At 34.2% G+C, this 18,991-nt stretch overlaps 1 protein-coding gene across 4 annotated transcripts in view; it reads right to left on the bottom strand.

Moving 5' to 3' along the window:
• LOC145669623 (uncharacterized) overlaps nt 1-18,735 on the bottom strand; it is a 52,055-nt gene extending 33,320 nt beyond the window's left edge. For 2 of the 4 annotated variants that reach the window (XM_081737859.1, XM_081737858.1), the window contains exon 1: nt 18,188-18,735. In XM_081737859.1, coding sequence (XP_081593985.1) covers nt 18,188-18,540 — 353 coding nt within the window. In that variant the 5' untranslated portion in view covers nt 18,541-18,735. Of the gene's footprint in view, nt 1-9,712; nt 10,026-18,187 lie in introns of those variants that run through there. The other 2 variants (XM_081737860.1, XM_081737857.1) reach the window with 2 other exon arrangements.
• Between the last annotated feature and the right edge of the window lie 256 nt (nt 18,736-18,991).

Genomic DNA, 18,991 nt, shown 5'->3' with positions numbered 1-18,991 from the left:
CATTGACGTAACTTCTGCCAAATATCTGTTACGTAGCTACAACTTTTTTATGCATTGTTAAAAGTATCAACCTGGTGGGGTTTATTAAACATTTTATACAATACCCAAATTAAACAAGTGAATATCGTTTCACAATCGACTTCCAAATTATGCGAATTCAATATTCAAACATGAGGTAGTACATCTGTAACAATATGTTCCCATATATTAACAAAATCGACGAAGGAATCTGTTACTTGGACGCTAGATCTATCTCAAATATCTATTACTAGTTATCCGTTTTCTTTCATTTCTATAGAGATAAATGTTGAAAAAACTTGTTAATTTGAAGCACTTCTAATCTGAATAGAAAGCTAAGGAAGAAGACAGAACGTATCGTTGGGACGCTGACCCGATCGCAGAGGAGCTGCTCGACAGCTTATACAGTTTTTCTCTATGAAAATCCGATAACAGGATTACTAATCACTTACAAAACAACAGCTGCTACATACCTGTTATTATTTTCGTTTTATAGCGATAAATGTTGAAACCGGAGACGGATAATTTTAACCATGTCCAGTTGGAATTGAATTTCAACGGAAAAAATGAGCATACTATTTGAATGCAGAATCGATTACAAGCAACTGCAACGTGATAGATTTTAGCACTCTTCCTCTAATAAAATAAGTAATAAAATTGGATGTAATAGTAAATTTGAACTACTTCCGTATTTGAGATGTATACAGTTAAAAAAAATAGTCGTGATATTAAGCCAGATTCGACACCAGTTTTGGAATATGTTAATTTTAAACTTTATTAACGAAGCCTCGTATATGGAGGAGGACACTGATCACGTGAGTGCTGCATTTCTGGTGACTGTTTCTTTATATCTGACTTTCGGGACAATCACCCTCCATCTACGCACTGCTATAACTAAAAGCTAATAGGACGATAATTCCGGTCCCGATACTAGGAGTGAAAAACGGGATTTTCCCGGCTGACCATATACAAGCTTTGGTTTGCTAAAAGAACCTTGAGTGCTTTGCACGAACGCCTGGTCGTCGCTCGGAAGGGCACACACGAAGGCGTGTAGGGTGCATTGTTCTAAAGTAAACACACGTTATACTCTTATGAGTTCTCCCCTTGTACGGATTGAGCTTCGCAAGCTAAATTGCCGTTTGCATACGTGAGAGCCGATTTTTTTTTAGTTTATCATCAGTGATTGTACGATATTTGCATACTCCTTCGTGTAAAATATTTTTTCTAATATTGTGCAGAAATCAGTAGTGAAGTGAATAGTACATATGTATTAGAACCTTAACATTCGTTTCTAATTTCAGTTTTGTGAGACAAACTCTGGCTCCAAATCATTGAAAAGGAAGGAATAATTGTGCCGGCTTGGACGATCGCTTATTACTATCAGCAGAGGACTCCAGCGGATCCTTGGGATTATCCGACGTGGAACGTCTGAGATTGTTATAACTGCAACGCCCCTGAAGGAGTTGACCGGTCGAAGATTATTGTGAGTACGTGAAATCTTAATTTATCAATTGTGCCATACGGCCATCTGTATTAAAAGAAAAAAATAAGATAAAGGTGGAATTAAAGAAGTCGAAGCGGTCGTAAACATATACAGTAAAAGTTACTTGTGCATTTTTAACCTTTTGATGTTCTTTTAATTTTTATGAATTACATTCAGTATTATTAGATTTTCTATACAGTTTAACCAGGTTTTGTGATTTGCACCGCAAGATAATTTTAGTTTTTTAATATCTGAGCTTAATTTGATCATTTGCTCACTTTTCCATTTTTACGATATCTACGCTTTGTCTACCGTTCTCCCCAGCTTCGGTTTATGACAAAACGTAGGTACGTAAGAAATCGTGATTTGCCGTAGCAAAGCTGGGATAAACGGAATAAACAAGTGGCAGAGAGAGAGAGAGAGAGAGAGAGAGGGATGTGAAAACGTTTGGGAAAAAGGTGAAAATCAATATGAACGTTACGATTATATTTACAAGATTCTAACAGCGACAAAAAACACGATTTAACGGCCACAGGAATAACCCATGGAGTCAAAAGAAAGAAATAGAAGTGTAAAGATATTTGACCAAAACTAGCCTCCACTAAGCACTGGTAAATAAAACTAAGATATCTACAAGAAATGCAGAAAAAAAATATTAATAACAAAACAATATGTTTTGAGAGTAAAATATAGCTTGCACCACGCGATATTTGAACGCGTGTTATTTTAAAAAATAACACGATATAGTTCCGATGTATTCCTGCGAGAGCTTGCGCATATTATTTACGTAGTTTTATTTACACTGCACGAACATTACCTAACAAAGCTACGAAATGTCGTTCCCGCATGGATACCTCCTTGTAGAGGTAGAACTGGCTTCGTAGATTTATGAAATCAACTTTCTAATCATCCTTAAGCAAGTAGTGTGAATATCGTAAATTTGGGAGATCACTCTTCAAATCATCGTTTCCTTCCTGTTCCCCCCTACCATAGGTAGGTGGGAAAAATGGAAATTATGAAATTTTTTTCTACCATGGAAAATCAGTTTTAAAATTTGATAACGTCTCTTCTTCGTAACTGTCTACATACTATATCCTTGGTCTTCGTTCTCCTGGAATTCCTATTGCATTTCTCGCTATCAGCATGGTGATAAAATCGAGTGCCGAATAAGGTAGCCAAGCATGATTTTTTTTTTTACTATTATTTTCATGATCTGTTGTTCTTCATTAGCGTCCCTTAGTCCTTGCTCATTTATTTTTTTTTCGGTCCATGTTATACGCAACATTGTGCGCCAATACCAAATTTGAAGTGCTTCTGTCGGATAGATTAGCTTTCCTCAATGCAAGACCTCGATTAATCCTACATATATGTAGACGCAACAGTAAGTTCTGAAGATTGTGGATTAACATTTGCCTGATCTTGATCTACAGATCCAAGGTTTTCTTTCTGAAGCCACATGTTTAGCCATAAACATCTAAAAACCGTAAATAAAATTAAAAATTGAAATGGAACCGTGGGCAACTATATGGCAGTGTGCAGTTATATGGCTGTTTGAACATACGCCTTAGATTGTTCCTCTATTTGCACAGCTTGTGAGACTCATTCTAAATATTCTCCATTCCATTCGTCTACAGCTTGTTTTTCAATGAATTAAGCATTGTAAATTATGCTCGCTATTGATTCTAAAAGCGATTTATTCCGTAAGGAAAGAGAAAAACCCAAACAGAAACATGGGACAGGAGAGAAATCCAGACTGTGTATGCTTAAGAGTTAAAATGTTGCTGTTTTGTCCATCTTTCTCTGTCTCAACATGATGCACATTATTATATTCATTTTGTTTGCATTAATTTTCATCTCTTAGAACTCAACGTGAATGTAATTTATCCTATCTATCTAGTTCTTCTCTAAATGATGCCGAAATATTAATTCTTTCTTGCTCCAATTGGAGAAATATCCTTGCGTGTCATGGTCGGTGTCCAGCTATAAGACATACACTGAAACAATTCACCTGGATTAAGGAGCTACTATTTCTTAGAACGCCAGCCTCCTTAAATGTTAATGGTTAGCTGACTAGGACAAGTAATAAAAAATTGGATTAAAAAGAAATAGGTGACCATTTAAGAATTAATTCTAAAAATTCCGATTAGTAATGTAGCTAAAAACAATCATCAAAAGAAAATGCAGAACATGGTGAAAATTAACCATAAAAGGAAAAATTGAAATAATACATTCCGACTATTAAAATTAAGAAAGGTAAAAGAGTTGAGTTGATTTTAGTTTAGCGTCCCTTTCAGCAGCGAGGCTATATGAGACGTGGATCTACTGATTAACGTGGAATCCGAACCACATGAGCTCCCGCCGGGAATCGAACCCGGGTCTCCCACGCCAAAGGCGCGTATGCTAACCGCTAGCCATGGAGGAGCTCAAGAAAGGTAAAAGAGGATTACACAAAGAAACGATGGAAATTGTTACAGATCATGGATCCTGTAATTTTTATACTAGAAGATTAAACATCAAATATGACTAACATGTTACTGTATGGTAGACCAAACGCTGAACTAACCTATCGGCCATGGGTTTACGCTCCCTACAATCAACGGCTTTTGTGTCAAATATAGTGAAATGCCACATGATCGTTTTTCTGAAGTTTGATTCCACAGATATAAAATAATCAATCTATGTGACTACTCTATCTTTGAATTATATTATATTCAACTTTTCAATTTGGAATTCATGCTAAAATTTGTACATGTTTAAATATTTGGTTCTGTAGCTATATTTTGCACATTTCAAGTTGGTAGCATTGTTATCCTGGATGTGTATATAAAATTGCCTTCTGCCAATTTTGATGACTCACTATGGCACCTGTGTTTCGAGCAGGTGTGTTTCCAAACCTAGTAACTTATTGTGAAATAGCTATCATTTCGCTGCGTTTTTTTTTTTTTTTTTGAAAGAAGAAGGTAAGATGAATATTGTGTAGAAGCTGTACCGTATACTGTATGAATAGTGTATAGAAGCTGTACCGTATAAGAAATACCAACCGTATAAGAAGAGTAACTACCAACCTTATCCCTCAAGATTTGTGTGTTTCTAAGACTCTTGGTGGCAATGGTTTCATGGTAAATTCAAGGTCCAAACATAATAGTGTCTGGAGGAAGGTAAGATCATTATGTCGTTTCATTAGGTTTCTGGTTTCAAGTTTGTTAAAGTTTAGTTCTGCGCTTAAATACAATTACTATTGATGCGAATACAGTGTATACTGGACATTTCTGACTGAGTATATACAATTCATTTCACTCGGTTTGCTTGTTTGGAAATAGTTCCGCAGCTGTGCTAATGATGACACTACGAATGTAGTACCCAAATCATGTGCTGTCCTATCATGATATTATTGCCACCTAGCATACAGTTTTGATATTTCGTGACTTTTCACGTCACACTCAGTTAAAATATAAATTAGTTGATTAACAAATTGTTCATTACCATAAACAAGTTAAAAATATCATTTAAATTAGTTTGACGATTCTCATACTACTTGCATACAAAATAGAAAATATCTATATCTATGTTGCAAGTGCTATGTTGCTACTTCCTAGTATCCTATGAGCTTTGACCTCTCTGCAAGTGCTAATCAAACAAATGTCAAGCATGGAATATTTTGCTGGTAAATTATCAGTATCTTTAATTTCAAAACTGACTTCGAAAAAATCTCAGCCTTCCACTTTTTTTTCGCCAACTGGTAATACTACTTGAAATGTAAAATTTAACTCTAAATTTTGAAGCTTCACTCGTAAACTGCCTGATTTTATATGGAATAGCTGAGCGTTTACATCTTTAAGTGAAAAAATATGGAACTGTCCAAAAAGGCAGTATGAAGTATGATAAAAGCTATCAATACACGCAAGTACTGACAAAATGGTAGAAAACTCATATCTTGGTGGAATTCTATCGAAAATAGTGTGAAAAATAACTTTTAAAAATTGAGAAAAGGTTCAAATTAAAAAAGGGAAATATACGTGGAAACACAAAATACATAAAAAAAACTGATACACAGTAAACTATAAACCATTAGCACCATAACCTTCTCGTCAGTCTTAGTTCCTTGTACTCTCACGTTCCTGCACTTTCGATTGGATCATGGAATATATTCCCCCGTGTAAGAAATATAATAAAAGTGGACAATAGTTTTTCTTAAAGCAGTTTATATATTTCTCTCATAAAACCTTGGATTCATAGCCATGATCGTGCTTTCCTAATGTAAACCTGCAATCCAGAATGAAATTCAGCTTAGACAGTATAGTTTTCTATGCTACTAAACTATTTTGTTCGAAAGGCGGGATGTATTTAATAATTTCGTATTTACAATTATATTCCTAATCTGGACTGTACAGGGCTAATTTATAAATAAATAAATAAATAACGCTTCGCTGGCATTTTATGAGTACATCTCATTAACCCAAAACGAAATTTGACTTAACATCGTTTTGAAATGAATTTAAATAATAATGATGATGTCAGGCTACAGGAGTTCTATATATAAGAACGAAAAGTCCATTATAAAATACAGTTCTCAAAAGTACTGCGAGAACATTATCTGATAAAATGCTGCTGCCCCTTAACAAAAACTGAAACTAACGTTACTCAGAAATCGATTAGCAGTCATAATGACCACTTCCCTTTAGAGGAAAACTAAAAAAAGGCCGACGTTGGGCACATTTTTAAAGGTACTAAGATTCTATTTTGTCAAAAAACATACTTTGCATAGTTATTTTGTAATGATAAATCTATTCTTAATCTTCTATTCCAAAGCTTTTCTTAAATAAAAAATACAAAATCCTGCAGGACTTGTATCTTAGGTCATTCTCACTTGCCTAAAATTTAAAAGCAGAGTAACAAAATTTATTTCAATCAAATAATAAGAAATATCTTGATCTCAAATTACATTCTCTGCAATTAGAAGCAAAAGAACTGGCAATAGCTGATAGATTTCGCAATATGTTTCAAATAGAATGGTTGGGAATTTTTTTTCAAAATTCGTTCCTGGGTTATTCTTACATTCGTCTATATTCTCGAATAAGATCTCAATTCATTTCACTCCCCTAAAAGAAATGAAACGGTCTCAAATTATACCATCCGCAGAGTAGGAGCCGTTCTCATCAAGTTTGAAACAAGTTTAATGCTACGATCAAAATTTCTTTCATTGTTTGTCAGTACGGACATTAATACTTCCATCATTTGAAAAAAAATACTGACGAGTTACTTGCCTCTTATAGAAAGAGTAGCAGTATGTCAAATATATACCTCTAGGATAGGCTCAGAGCACCGCAAAAAAAAAAAAAAAATCGAATTTGAAAGCGCTTGAAATAGAACGAGTTGAAAATTTCTTTGTAGTTTCCAGCTAAAGATATTCTTACAAATTTCTAAATTGTAGAAATCACACTCCTAATTTGTTACAGTTAACTACTAAAAATGAAAATAAATAAATTATTTATTCCGTAAAGTTGGTTGTAGAATAGATGGAAAGTAAAAGGTACAAATCCAAAACAAGGAAAAAATGAAATCTTTAAGTTTTACGTCCCACGGTTATGCCGGTTAGGCTAAAGGAGACGGTATGATGAGAGATGAGTGAAACGGTGGAATGAAGAAAGTGGGAGGAAACGGGAGAACCCCGAGAAAACCCACGAGCGCGGTGTTTGTCCACCACAAAGTTCACTTGGCGGGGGCTGGGATCGAACCCGGGACCCCAAGCACCAGAGGCGAACGCTCTACCACTGAGCCACCGCGTCCCCTCCGAAACAAGGAAATCCGAAGTCAGGAAAATATTTCCAATCCTTTTTCTAGAAATATTATCAAACTTGTGGTTGGTAATAATACTTTTTCCGCTTCTCAACACAAAGGATAGAATTTGAAATTGTCTTATCCGTAATAACTGAGGGAAACACATTTGTTGCTATATGATACAATATAAAACATACAATTATGTCTGTAGATAACAGAAAATAAAATCATCCATTTCTTCTTTTTTTATACCTACTCTAAATTTTGACCTCTCATTTACGCGCTCTGAGGGACTAAGTTGGAGTTCTTTCACTTCAAATCACATTATCGCTACCCGATGAGTGAAATAATTAGTTATCATTTTCTACAATCTAGGAAGGGATAATAATATCCTAGGTAATAGCTATACAATTATACCCAATCGTTTTCTTGTAACATGTTAGAATTTGGATCTATTAATGGCGTGCGTTTTGCTTTTCACCATAGGGGTTATAATTTGAAATCACACCATTTAAAAGACAAGTGAAATGACTAAAATTTTCGAGGACCTTACAGAAAGAATGGGCCTAGATACGAATCAAACAATTCCTTACTTTCTTATTTGAGACCCTGAATATTCCAGGGTTATCTTCCTGGCCTATAAAATCCCGGGAAGGTATTTATTTCCATTTCTTTACTTTATCTTCCAAATTATAAGAACAATATGACTAATTACTTTATTTTAATATATTATGACTTACTTCTAGTTTTTAAAGAATTAGCTCGTTAAAAAATCTAAAATTATTTGACTGTACTTTATATAACTAATATGATTTTCTTAAGTTCCATTTCCATTTGAACTAAAAAGTAGGGTAATTGTTTAGTATAGGGGCCAAAAACTATCAAAACGTAGGACAATTTACGGAACAAAAGAGTTGATAGTGATGTTCAAGTACTCAAGAAAGTATCGAACACAATTTTTTAGGGCGGTAGGGAATTTGCACAAACCGTAAGTGTAAGAGGAAATGATTTATGTGAGAAAAGGAAATGAATTGCTGGTAACGAAGATAGAAAACAAAGAGCCCTGCGGGGCTCTATCCCGACCTCACTCGCTAAAGCTCGCTCGGCAATGCTGTCTGAATTTAACGTAACGTAATTTAACATATGAAGCCATAAAACAACCGTATCAGAATAGAATATCGCGAAAAGTAGGCGCATATGATGGTCCACCAAAGATAAACAATAACCAAAATAGCAAAGTACTAATTTACAAATGATGAAAAGGAAACATTTTGTAAAATAATGTAAAATTACGTAGAAATAGAAATATAGCACTATTAATAAACCCGAAAACAATGTTAATAATAGACGTCGGTCTGTCTCCTGTCTCTGGCTTGAATTTTTGAAGAGGTATTCGGACTTCACTTACATGTGAACTAAAGGATGACATTTCGAGAAATGGGCAGAAAGAAAGGTCGTGTGGCAATATTACATGCAAAATTATAAAGGTAAGAATTTTTCTTGCAAATATTGTGAACATACATATTTATGCCTAAATGTTGACAAAATTGTGGGACATGTGTCTTCTGGCAGTTACCCAACCTAATTTGTTTATAACATGTAAAATTTAATATGTTTATATCAGTAGTAGAGTCAAGTTTAGAAAATCCACTTACATGTAAATTTAACCTTTTTAGCGGTTTAAAAGTATGTGGACTTACTATACCATTTTTGAAACATATTTTCTTTCGTAGAACATATTGTAAATAAATATCCATTTATGCGTACTCTCTAAATACAATAAAATATTAATAAAATAACATCCTTCAGAATATACATTTTAAAGACTCCTCTGGGGACAACTGTAATAATATACTGTGATATAAAAACGATTTTAACTTTGAACTGATATATAGGAATAGAATGCATTTTATTTGTGATTGTTCATAAATTCCCAAAAAATTCTCATTTTTGGGAATCTTCCCGAAAAATATCTTTCCGGGCATTTGTCTATCACTAGTCTTGTCATAGGACAGTTTGTGCATTTGGATAAAGCCTTCGCCGTTGTTCGAATTGCTAGCGCATGCCATTGGTGCACGTGGTCCCGAGTTCGATTCCCGACGTAAAAGTGCTAAAAATTAATTTTACAATCAGTTACATTAATTAATTACCCGTCATCAGCGCAGAAGTTAGAGGGAAAAAAGAGACAAAATCTATTATGCCTATAGTTTCGAGTAGCTATATTCATATTTTAGTTAAATTCTGAATTGCAAAATAAATTAATATCAGTATAACATATGTATTGTAGGAGAGCTGTAAAGTGGTACTGTTTTATTTTGTTGGAGACACGGTGGCTGAGTGGTAAAGCTATGCTAGTTCGTTTAGCTTCCGTCAAGCGGGTTTTGTAGTTGAAGAAGAAAAACGTGTACCTGGGTTTTCGCGGTATTCTGACGTTTCCTTCCACATTTTTCACTCTACCGTTCATTCATTGCTGTCATTACCGTCTGCCTTGGTGCATAATTAAGTAACATTAAAGTAAAAGTAATAAAAACTAGAACACCTTCTTCTTAATATATAAAATGATTAGCCTGCTGGCCGGATTCGGGCTTACAAAGCATAAATCACATCTGGTCTGAGTAGTAAATTTTCAAAAATACAACCATATTTCTCGGGACTAGCTTTGTAAATATGCTTTACAACGATATTTATTGGACAGTTTTTTCTGGAGAACTTTCAAAGCACAACTGCATAATTAAACCTCCAATTGCTGTAAATAAAAATACAACTTTTAACAATACAATACAATACAGTACAAAGAATACAACTTTCTTTGTAGTATCCAGCTAAAGATATTCTTAGAAATTTCTAAATTGTATTAAGCACAAACTCCTAATTTGTTACAGTTAACTACAAAAAATGAAAATAAATAAACTATTTATTCCGTAAAGTTGGTTGTAGAATAGCTGCAAATAAAAGGTACAAATCCGAAACAAGTCGGGAAAATATTTCAAATCCATATTCTTGAAATTTTATCAAACTTGTGGTTCATAATAATAGTTTTTCCGCTTCTCAATACAAAGGATATAATTTGAAATTGTCTTATCCGTAATAACTGAGGGAAACACATTTGTTGCTATATGATACAATATAAAACATACAATTATGTCCGTAGATAAGAGAAACTAATGTCATCAATTTCTTTTATATTTTACCTACTCTAAATTTTGATTTCTCATTTACGCGCTCTGAGGAACTAAGGTGGAGGCGTTTCAATTCAATTCACGCTATCGCTACCCGATGAGTGAAATAATTAGTTATCATTTTCTACAATCTAGGAACGAACAATAATGTCCTAGGTAAGAGGTATACAATTATACCCAATCATTTCATTTGTAACATGTTTAGAATTTGGAACTATTAATGGCGTCCGTTCTGCTTTTCACCATAGGGGTTATAATTTGAAATCACAACATTTAAAAGACAAGTGAAATGACTAAAATTTTCGAGGGCCTTACAGAAAGAATGGGCCTACATATGAATCACAAACAATTTCTTACTTTTTTATTTATTTGAGGCGTGTTTCCAAAATGTAATAATTATTGATGTTATTTTCGATTTCGAGTGTTGAATGTTTTAAAGATTATTATAAATATTTTTATACATAACGGAATCATTATGTATTGTCCACGATTACTCAATAGGTTATGATTATTAATATATATTTTTTGCTATATCTTTTTTATGTTATGTTAAACAAATGATACACATTACGAATTTTATCCGTAGTATTAGGTAAAAATTCATATTATAGTACTGTACAAACTTGTATTTTACCATGCGCCAGGCGAAATAGCACTAGCTTCAGGCAAGAAATGTGCATACAAATAATTTTGAAATAAGAAACTGATAAGAATAAATAAGAGGAGCAACAATCTTGCGATTTTAATGTCTTTACCGGTACATTTCTAATTCTTTAGCATAATTATAATAATAACTATTATTATAAAAATTAAACAAAATAAATACCAATGAAAAACATCAACTGCGCTAGAAGACTATGGATTCGATAGTGATAGCGGCCCTATTTGATCATTTTCTCATCTCTACTTTTCCTAATATTTTGGGGTCTTTCACGTCTATAGAACCCTACTCCATAATGTTAGTTATAAGTGTATATTAACTAGCTCTTATAAATTAGTATACGAATCGAGCTTCATCCTCCTAACGTGATGACAGCGAAAGAGAAAGAGTTAGTTAAAAACATCTTTAACACTTCCTTTTCCCAAGTTAAGGTAAACCAAATAATGATATAAAACCTACCGTTTAATCAAAACTATGATATCTTGCATAAAACTACTTTGTAGTAACATAAGACGGGGTTACTTTGCACAAAATTTGAAGAGAGATTCACAGTACTCTGTCGGTAAAACGATGAACAGTAGAGAGGAAGTTTCAATTGCCGCCGTAACATAGAACATGTAACTGTATTTCGGCTATAATGTTTGCGGTTAATTCAGTTCAAATTACCAGGAAAGTTTGTTCTAGTAGAGGTAAAGGCTGCAAAGTCACTGTAAAGGATGATAAAATTTAACAGATATCATCTATAGAATTTCCGTCGAAGTTAAATTAGTTCCGTAGAATAAGACCATGTATAATGGGACTTTGATGCAGTAGTTGAAATTGAAATGTGAAACGTTCTAAAGTCATAAAAAAAGTAAAACTGAGAGAAGGCGTTTAAGCCTTTACTAGGGGTTAATTTGCACCAGTGCAAAATACCGCTTAGATAGGAAATTATTACCACAGGAGCCTCCTGTGTTTTAAATTTAGGTAAATTTCCTATTTAGGTAGATGCTGGAACGGATTGCTTGTTAGAAAACAAATAATGAACAGTGGCAGATCCAGAAAAGTAGTATGAGGCGCTTCATTTAAAAATTCTTTTAAAAAAAATCACTAGACATTTGGGGACTGGGCTTGCAGCTTACACACGTAGGAATCACTACCAATAGATTTTTAGGCAAACCTTTACTTTGACTCAAACAGTGACTGCAACGATTTATCTGATCCTGTGTCGGAAGCAATTTAGAAATGATTCCCAAATTGCTCCAGTTTGCTCCCGGAACCTGATCAGTTGAATCGGTTATAGTTACTGTCCGAGTCAAAATAATGTACAATGTTAAGAATTATACTATAAAGACAAGGGCCAAAATGTTACTAAACACCATTCTTAATCAATCCAGGTGAAGTGGTGACTATCAATATTGATATCTATATGGGGACTACCACCCCACCCACACCCTACTCAAGTCCCATAAAAACATCCAAAAAAATATTTAGTCAAACCACTACTATAAAGCTAACATAAGAAGGACAAAAATTAAAAAAAAAACACTTATCACTAATTATAAATCAGTGAAGCATGAGCAGGAAAACTAAATTACATTTCCCCAAGATAATGGAACAACCAGCAGCAAAATAAATACTTTGCCAAATTCTCAAATGCAAAGCAAATCAAGAATAAAAATAATATCAATTAAAAAACGAAAGCACTCGCCGTTTCGCCATACCACAACACACATGAGTAATGAACTCATAGTTTCTGATTCCCGAAAAAGTAAAATGGCAGGAACGCATGCGCAATACTCAACTACACATTACTGAAAAATGTTCGTTTCTGCACAGACGTCGATTTATTAAAGCGAGCAAACTTGTTATTATACCAAACAAGACTAACCAATAAACGCCCAGTTTTACCATACGTCGGGAATATTTCAGCGTTCGACCACAACCATCACAGGCTTTCTCTAACTCAATTAAACCACAGTGCTGAAAAGCGATATGAGTTAGTATCCGAATCTAATAAAAACATATTTATAAACGACAAGTTCAAATTCCTTGAAACGAAAATTCAATTACACGCTCACCGCATTCCACCAGCAACAGCACACACATACAAGGAGACAGAACATGTGAAGTCACAGTAACAAACTGCCATATGAGTGTACAGAGACACTTAGTGGAAAAAATATGAACTACCACCAATCTCTGAACTAAGACGTCACACCAAAGGCACGAACAATTCCAACAAGTGACTCACGCAGAAACAGTTCCAGGAAGTGACTAAACCTGTAAGAACCGATTAAAGTCACTGTTTGAGTCTAATTGCAGACTTGCCGTTAAAAAAAAAAATAATGCAATTTTGGCTGGGTTTCAACCTGAAAGTTACAAACCCCGTAAATCTTAAACTGATTAGTGTTCGGATCATATTCTTGGACAAAGGAATAACCAAATAATTGATTTTTTACAAAAATGATTTTTTCTGTTCGTCAGCTGGCACTTTTGTGGGACATATTTTAAACTATTAGAATGAGGTTTCAGAGTTGGTACCAGAAAATACATAATTTCCCTGACAAATATCGATAATTCAAAGTAAGTACTGATACCATCATTATAATACCAATGGTAATAAAATGAATGCAGTTTTGTGTAGAGTGTAAAATGTTTAAATACTAAATGAAAACATTGCACAGAAACGTATGTTCAACATACTTTTTTGTATGTTGTTGAAAGGAACCCCACGTATGAAACGTTTCACATTTCAATTTCAACAATTGCATCAAAGTCGAATTATACGCACAAGTATTCTACGAAACTAACTTAACTTTGACGGAAATTCTTTTAAATTTAGGCTGTTTTTACAGTAACTGATTTCCATACCACTGCAACAAACCCTCCTGGTAATTAGAACTGATGCTAACCCCCAACATTATAGCCAAAATACAGTTACATGTTCTATCTTATAGCGTAGTTGAAACTTCCTGTTTACAGTTCATGGTTGTACCGACAGAGGACTATGAAACACTTTTCATATTTCGTGCAAACTAACGACCGATGTGCAGATTAACCGCGTGTTACGGTATTTAGTAACCACTGTAAACGAAATGGAGTATCAAAACTCAATGTGTCAAATCATGACAAAGGACTAGAAAAATGTTTGGGAATGAAAGAATCCACATAATTAAGAAATTACGTCCCTAATGTAATGTGTTACTTCGGAACACAAATACGCAAGCAAAGAAAGCATTTCAGAATGTTACCTATAAAAAACTGAGGAACGTTCAAGTACACACTCAACACGCAAGACATGTAATTTTCTAAGCCCTCCGGAGAAATGAGGCTAGACCCAAATGAGCTCAATCCTGAGTAAAATTACAAACGTTCATAGTTTTTGTTCCAACATAATACATTCCACGTTTAATTTGGAAAATTTTAGGATGAATATCATTCTCGCGATTTCATATTTTACAAAAGTCTCTATATAAATAAAACAATATCGTCGAGCACCTATATTTTAAATATGTGCAACAATTAGTGAGTAATGTGTAATCAATAATAAAAGAATCATTTTTTTAAAAGAAGATATAAACTACATAAGATTTGTATGAGTAGTAGTTTATATCTTTAAAAAAATATATTCCTTTATATCTTGACAAAAAAATCGATTTCTTGTTATTATTTGGTATACAGCTACTGTATGTGTGCCACGCCATTTCCAAATTGTAGATTTAGGCTGTATACTGTATACTGTAGGATATAGGGGCTATATACTGTAGGATAGATCCTAAGAATTCTCTTACGATTTGTCCTAGAGTCAAAATCTCAACGTGTATGGCATCAGATCGCATGTCATTTCCTGTGTTCTGAAGGATCCTATGAGATTTATCTTGTTTAGAGCAAGCTCTGTTTTGGAAAGAAAATTCGTAAGATTTCGATTTAAGCGACATCAGGTGAGAGAAAGTGAAAACACAACTGATGAGGAATCTTCTGATCGTTAAGGATTACTTTAGGTGTACCACTCGAAATAATTGTTGAAAAATTATAGTTTATAAGGCGTGCTATACAGTACGAGATCAATCCTAGGAAATATCTTAGAATTTATCTTAGGAAAAATGTTATGACATATCTTGTAGGAAATCCTACACTTTTTGTGCCATACACGTGAAAAGTTTTCCTGTCTGACCGAATGACGTTTAACATTGTGAAATAGTTGTATTTAATAAAAGTACAAAGTTCAAGAATTACTATGCTAACCATACTGCACATCCCACTTATATTAATAAATGGCGCTATATTGTTATATGGGATACTTCTAAAAAAATGTCAGAAAGGTGCTGGTATACTTTTGGCGCACCACATTTACAAATAAAATTTAGAAGATTTACAAATACAATTTAATACTTTGCATGAAAAGACATTTATAAGGTTCAAATTTCTGCAAACAACATAATTAAATACAAAGTAATACAGCTGCATTTTATGTTTACAATTGTAGGGTTACTAGTGTAAAATCATTATAAATGTTTTAACGACGGATAAAATAGGTTAGAGACAATGTTTAGCAGAAAGTGTCAAGCTAATTTTTCTAAGAAATGTTACAATTTCGGTAGTTTCTATTTACATTCGTTTAGTTTAGGCTGGTTCAGGTTAGTTAGGGTTATGTTACGATAGAGTTTATTAGTAGGCTAAATGGCTCCAGCTAATTTTCAAAAAGTAATAGAATTTCGCTTACTTCTATTGATATTAGGTTAGTTTAAGTTTGTTAATTTCATTAGGTTAGATTTGGTTAGGTTGTTTTAGGTTTAAGTACTTCCATCTTCCATTTCTCCTATAAATCTTGTATCTTTTGCCTACTTCTGGACACCTTCTGCGAAACATTTACCTATCTGAGTACATATGAAAGATCACCGGTGATACTATTTTCCACCATCGGTTTATTTCTGTATAGTTTACAGAATCTATAGTTTATGTTTACAAGTGGAGCGCTACTACCACGATACCGTGATAATTGCTATTCAAACTCGTATCATTGCCGAAACCCACTCGTTTTCACTACATTCACTGACGCGCCTGCTTCCTTCGCTCGCATCCGTTGACTGACGCTCGGGCCCCGGCTTCGCCCTGTTTTGACTAGGGTTAGATAGCATTCGTACTTTCCAGAGGCCACCTAGCACAACTTGGTTAGCGTTTTTAGCACTATAGTTTTTATACTATATATCCGGACCCCGTATTTGTACGCAAATCGCAGAAAAATTGTAGTTTAACAACAATTGCTTTTTATGGTCCATTTGAGGAATTTTATCTATGCTGTGTGAATAATTTTCATGTCTGCCAACGCAAATCATTTAGTAAACAGTGATAAAATATAATTTTTCAACAATTATTCCGAGTGGTACACCTAAAGTAAATCTGCAGGATCAGAAGATACCTCATCAGTTATGTTTTCACTTTCTCTCACCTGATGTCGCTTAAATCGAAATCTTACGAATTTTCTTTCCGAAATAGAGCGTGCTCTAAACAAGAGAAATCTCGTAGGATCGTTCACAACACAGGAAATGACATGCGATCTGATGCCATACACGTTGAGATTTTGACTCTAGGACAAATCGTAAGAGATTTCCTAGGACCCATCCTATAGTATATAGCGCGCCTTACTGTTTCCTAAATAATTTGCGTTGACCGACATTAAAATTATTCACATAGCATAGATAAAGTCCCTCAAGGGGGCCACCAAAAGCAATAGATGATAAAGTGCAATTCCTTTACTATTTGCGTATAAATACGGGGGCCGGATATATAATAGAAAAACTATAGTGCAAGAAACGCAAACCAAGTTGTGCTAGGTGGCCTCCGGAAAGTACAAATGCGGGTTATCATATCGAACCGAGTCATCTTTCATATCTAACCGAGTCAGAGCAGGGCAAAGCCGGGCCCGAGCATCAGTCAGGGGGTGCGATCGAAGGAAGAAGGCGCGTCAGTGAATATATTGAAAACGAGTGGGTTTCGGCAATGATACGAGTTTGAATAGCAATTGTCATGGTATCGTGGTAGTACCCCTCCACCTGTAAACATAAACTATAGATTCTGTAAACTATACAGAAATAAAGTGGAAAATAGTATCACCGCTCATCTTTCATATGCACTCACTTAGGTAAATGTTTCGCAGAAGGTATTCAGAAGTAGGCAAAACATACAAAATTTACAGGAGAAATGGAAGATTCAAGTACTTAGACCTAACACAACCTAACAAAATCTAACCTAATGAAATTAACTAACTTAAACTAACGTAATATTAATAGAAGTAAGCGAAATTCTATTACTTTATGAAAATTAACTGGAGCCATATACTAATACAATCTAACGTAACATAACCGTAATTAACCTGAACCAGCCTAAACTAAATTAATGTAAATAGAAACTACCGAAATTGTAACATTTCTTAGAAAAATTAGCTGGACCCTTTCTGCTAAACATTGTCTCTAACCTGTTTTATCCGTCGTTAAAACATTTATAATGATTTTACACTAGCAACCCTATAAATGTAAACATAAAATACAGCTGTATTACTTTGTATTTAATGCTGTTGTTTGCAGAAATTTAATCCTTATAAATATATATTTTCATACAAAGTATTAAATTTTATTTGTAAATCTTTTAAAATGTGGTGCGCCAAAAGTGTACCAGCACCCTTCTGACATTTTTTTAGAGGTATCCAATTTAATAATATAGCGCCTGGTATTAATACAATGGGATGTGCAGTATGGTTAGCATAGTAATTCTTCAACTTTGTACTTCTATTAAATAGAACTATTTCACAATGTTGATAAACGTCATTCGGTCAGACAGGAAAGCTCTTCACGTGTATGGCACAAAAAGGGTAGGATTTCCTACCAGATACTTCATAACATTTTTCCGAAGATAAATCCTAAGATATTTCCTAGGATTGATCTTATAGTGTATAGCTCGCCTTACTTACTTCGAGATATCACCCATATTAAATACTTTTTGTGAAGCATTTCTTTTAACCAATTCTCCAAACCCATGTAACCGTATTATCAATCTGAACCAATTAGTATATGAAAAATTGAACATTACCTTTCTGACCGAACTGAATTTAAATTTTTTGTGGTTAATTGTTGGGAGTCATTAGAGTACGACGCGCAAGTATCCTGAAGCACTACTTTTCTTAGCGTTTCTATATTACTTTCTAATGCAGGATCTGATTCTGCAAATTCTGATTTCAGCATATCAACGGTCACTTTCACATCCAAAGCTGTACCCTTGTCCATTGTTTGCTCTCCTTCCGTTGTAGATAATATTAACACTTTGTTGTCAGTCATCAGTTCGTATGTCCAACCTTTCCCTTCGAGTGGATCTTCCTGAGGTAAGTCATAAACAATTTCTTCTTTACACATCAATTCCAACTTAACAGACGCCTCACCAGCCATTCTGAATTCTAACTATATAGGAATTTAACACTGTTCTTATTCTTCCCTTATATTGTTAGCCAGTGTTTTAATGAAATGATTTACGAGAACTTTCAGAAAAGTAACTTTATTTTTCCAATCTTCTTCTTCTGCGGTTGCGTATTTCTTTTGTAAAGTGATTCAAGGTTAATAGAATGTATAAAGTTGGGTTTAACGGGTAAAGGGACGCTGATTGGCTAGAGAAATGACGTCACTGCAGGAGCAGCTATGATGGCGAGAAAGTGTAGAGCAGAAGACAAGCGAAGCGTACAGCCACAAGCAACACAAGACAAGGTTTGCACAGAAAATAAACAATAATAAATAATTTTAAATAATAAACCTACGTGCCTTTTTCTGCTTAGTTGTAGGCCTCACTGTGGCTGAGGCATGCCTAGTCGAGATTTTCTTTTATGGGCATTTGTTGATTTTAGAA

This window comes from Thermobia domestica, chromosome 14 (assembly GCF_964235325.1).
Source record: "Thermobia domestica chromosome 14, izTheDome1.hap1.1, whole genome shotgun sequence".
In the NCBI taxonomy this organism is placed as follows: domain Eukaryota; kingdom Metazoa; phylum Arthropoda; class Insecta; order Zygentoma; family Lepismatidae; genus Thermobia; species Thermobia domestica.
This window is presented reverse-complemented; position numbering and strand designations above follow the sequence as displayed.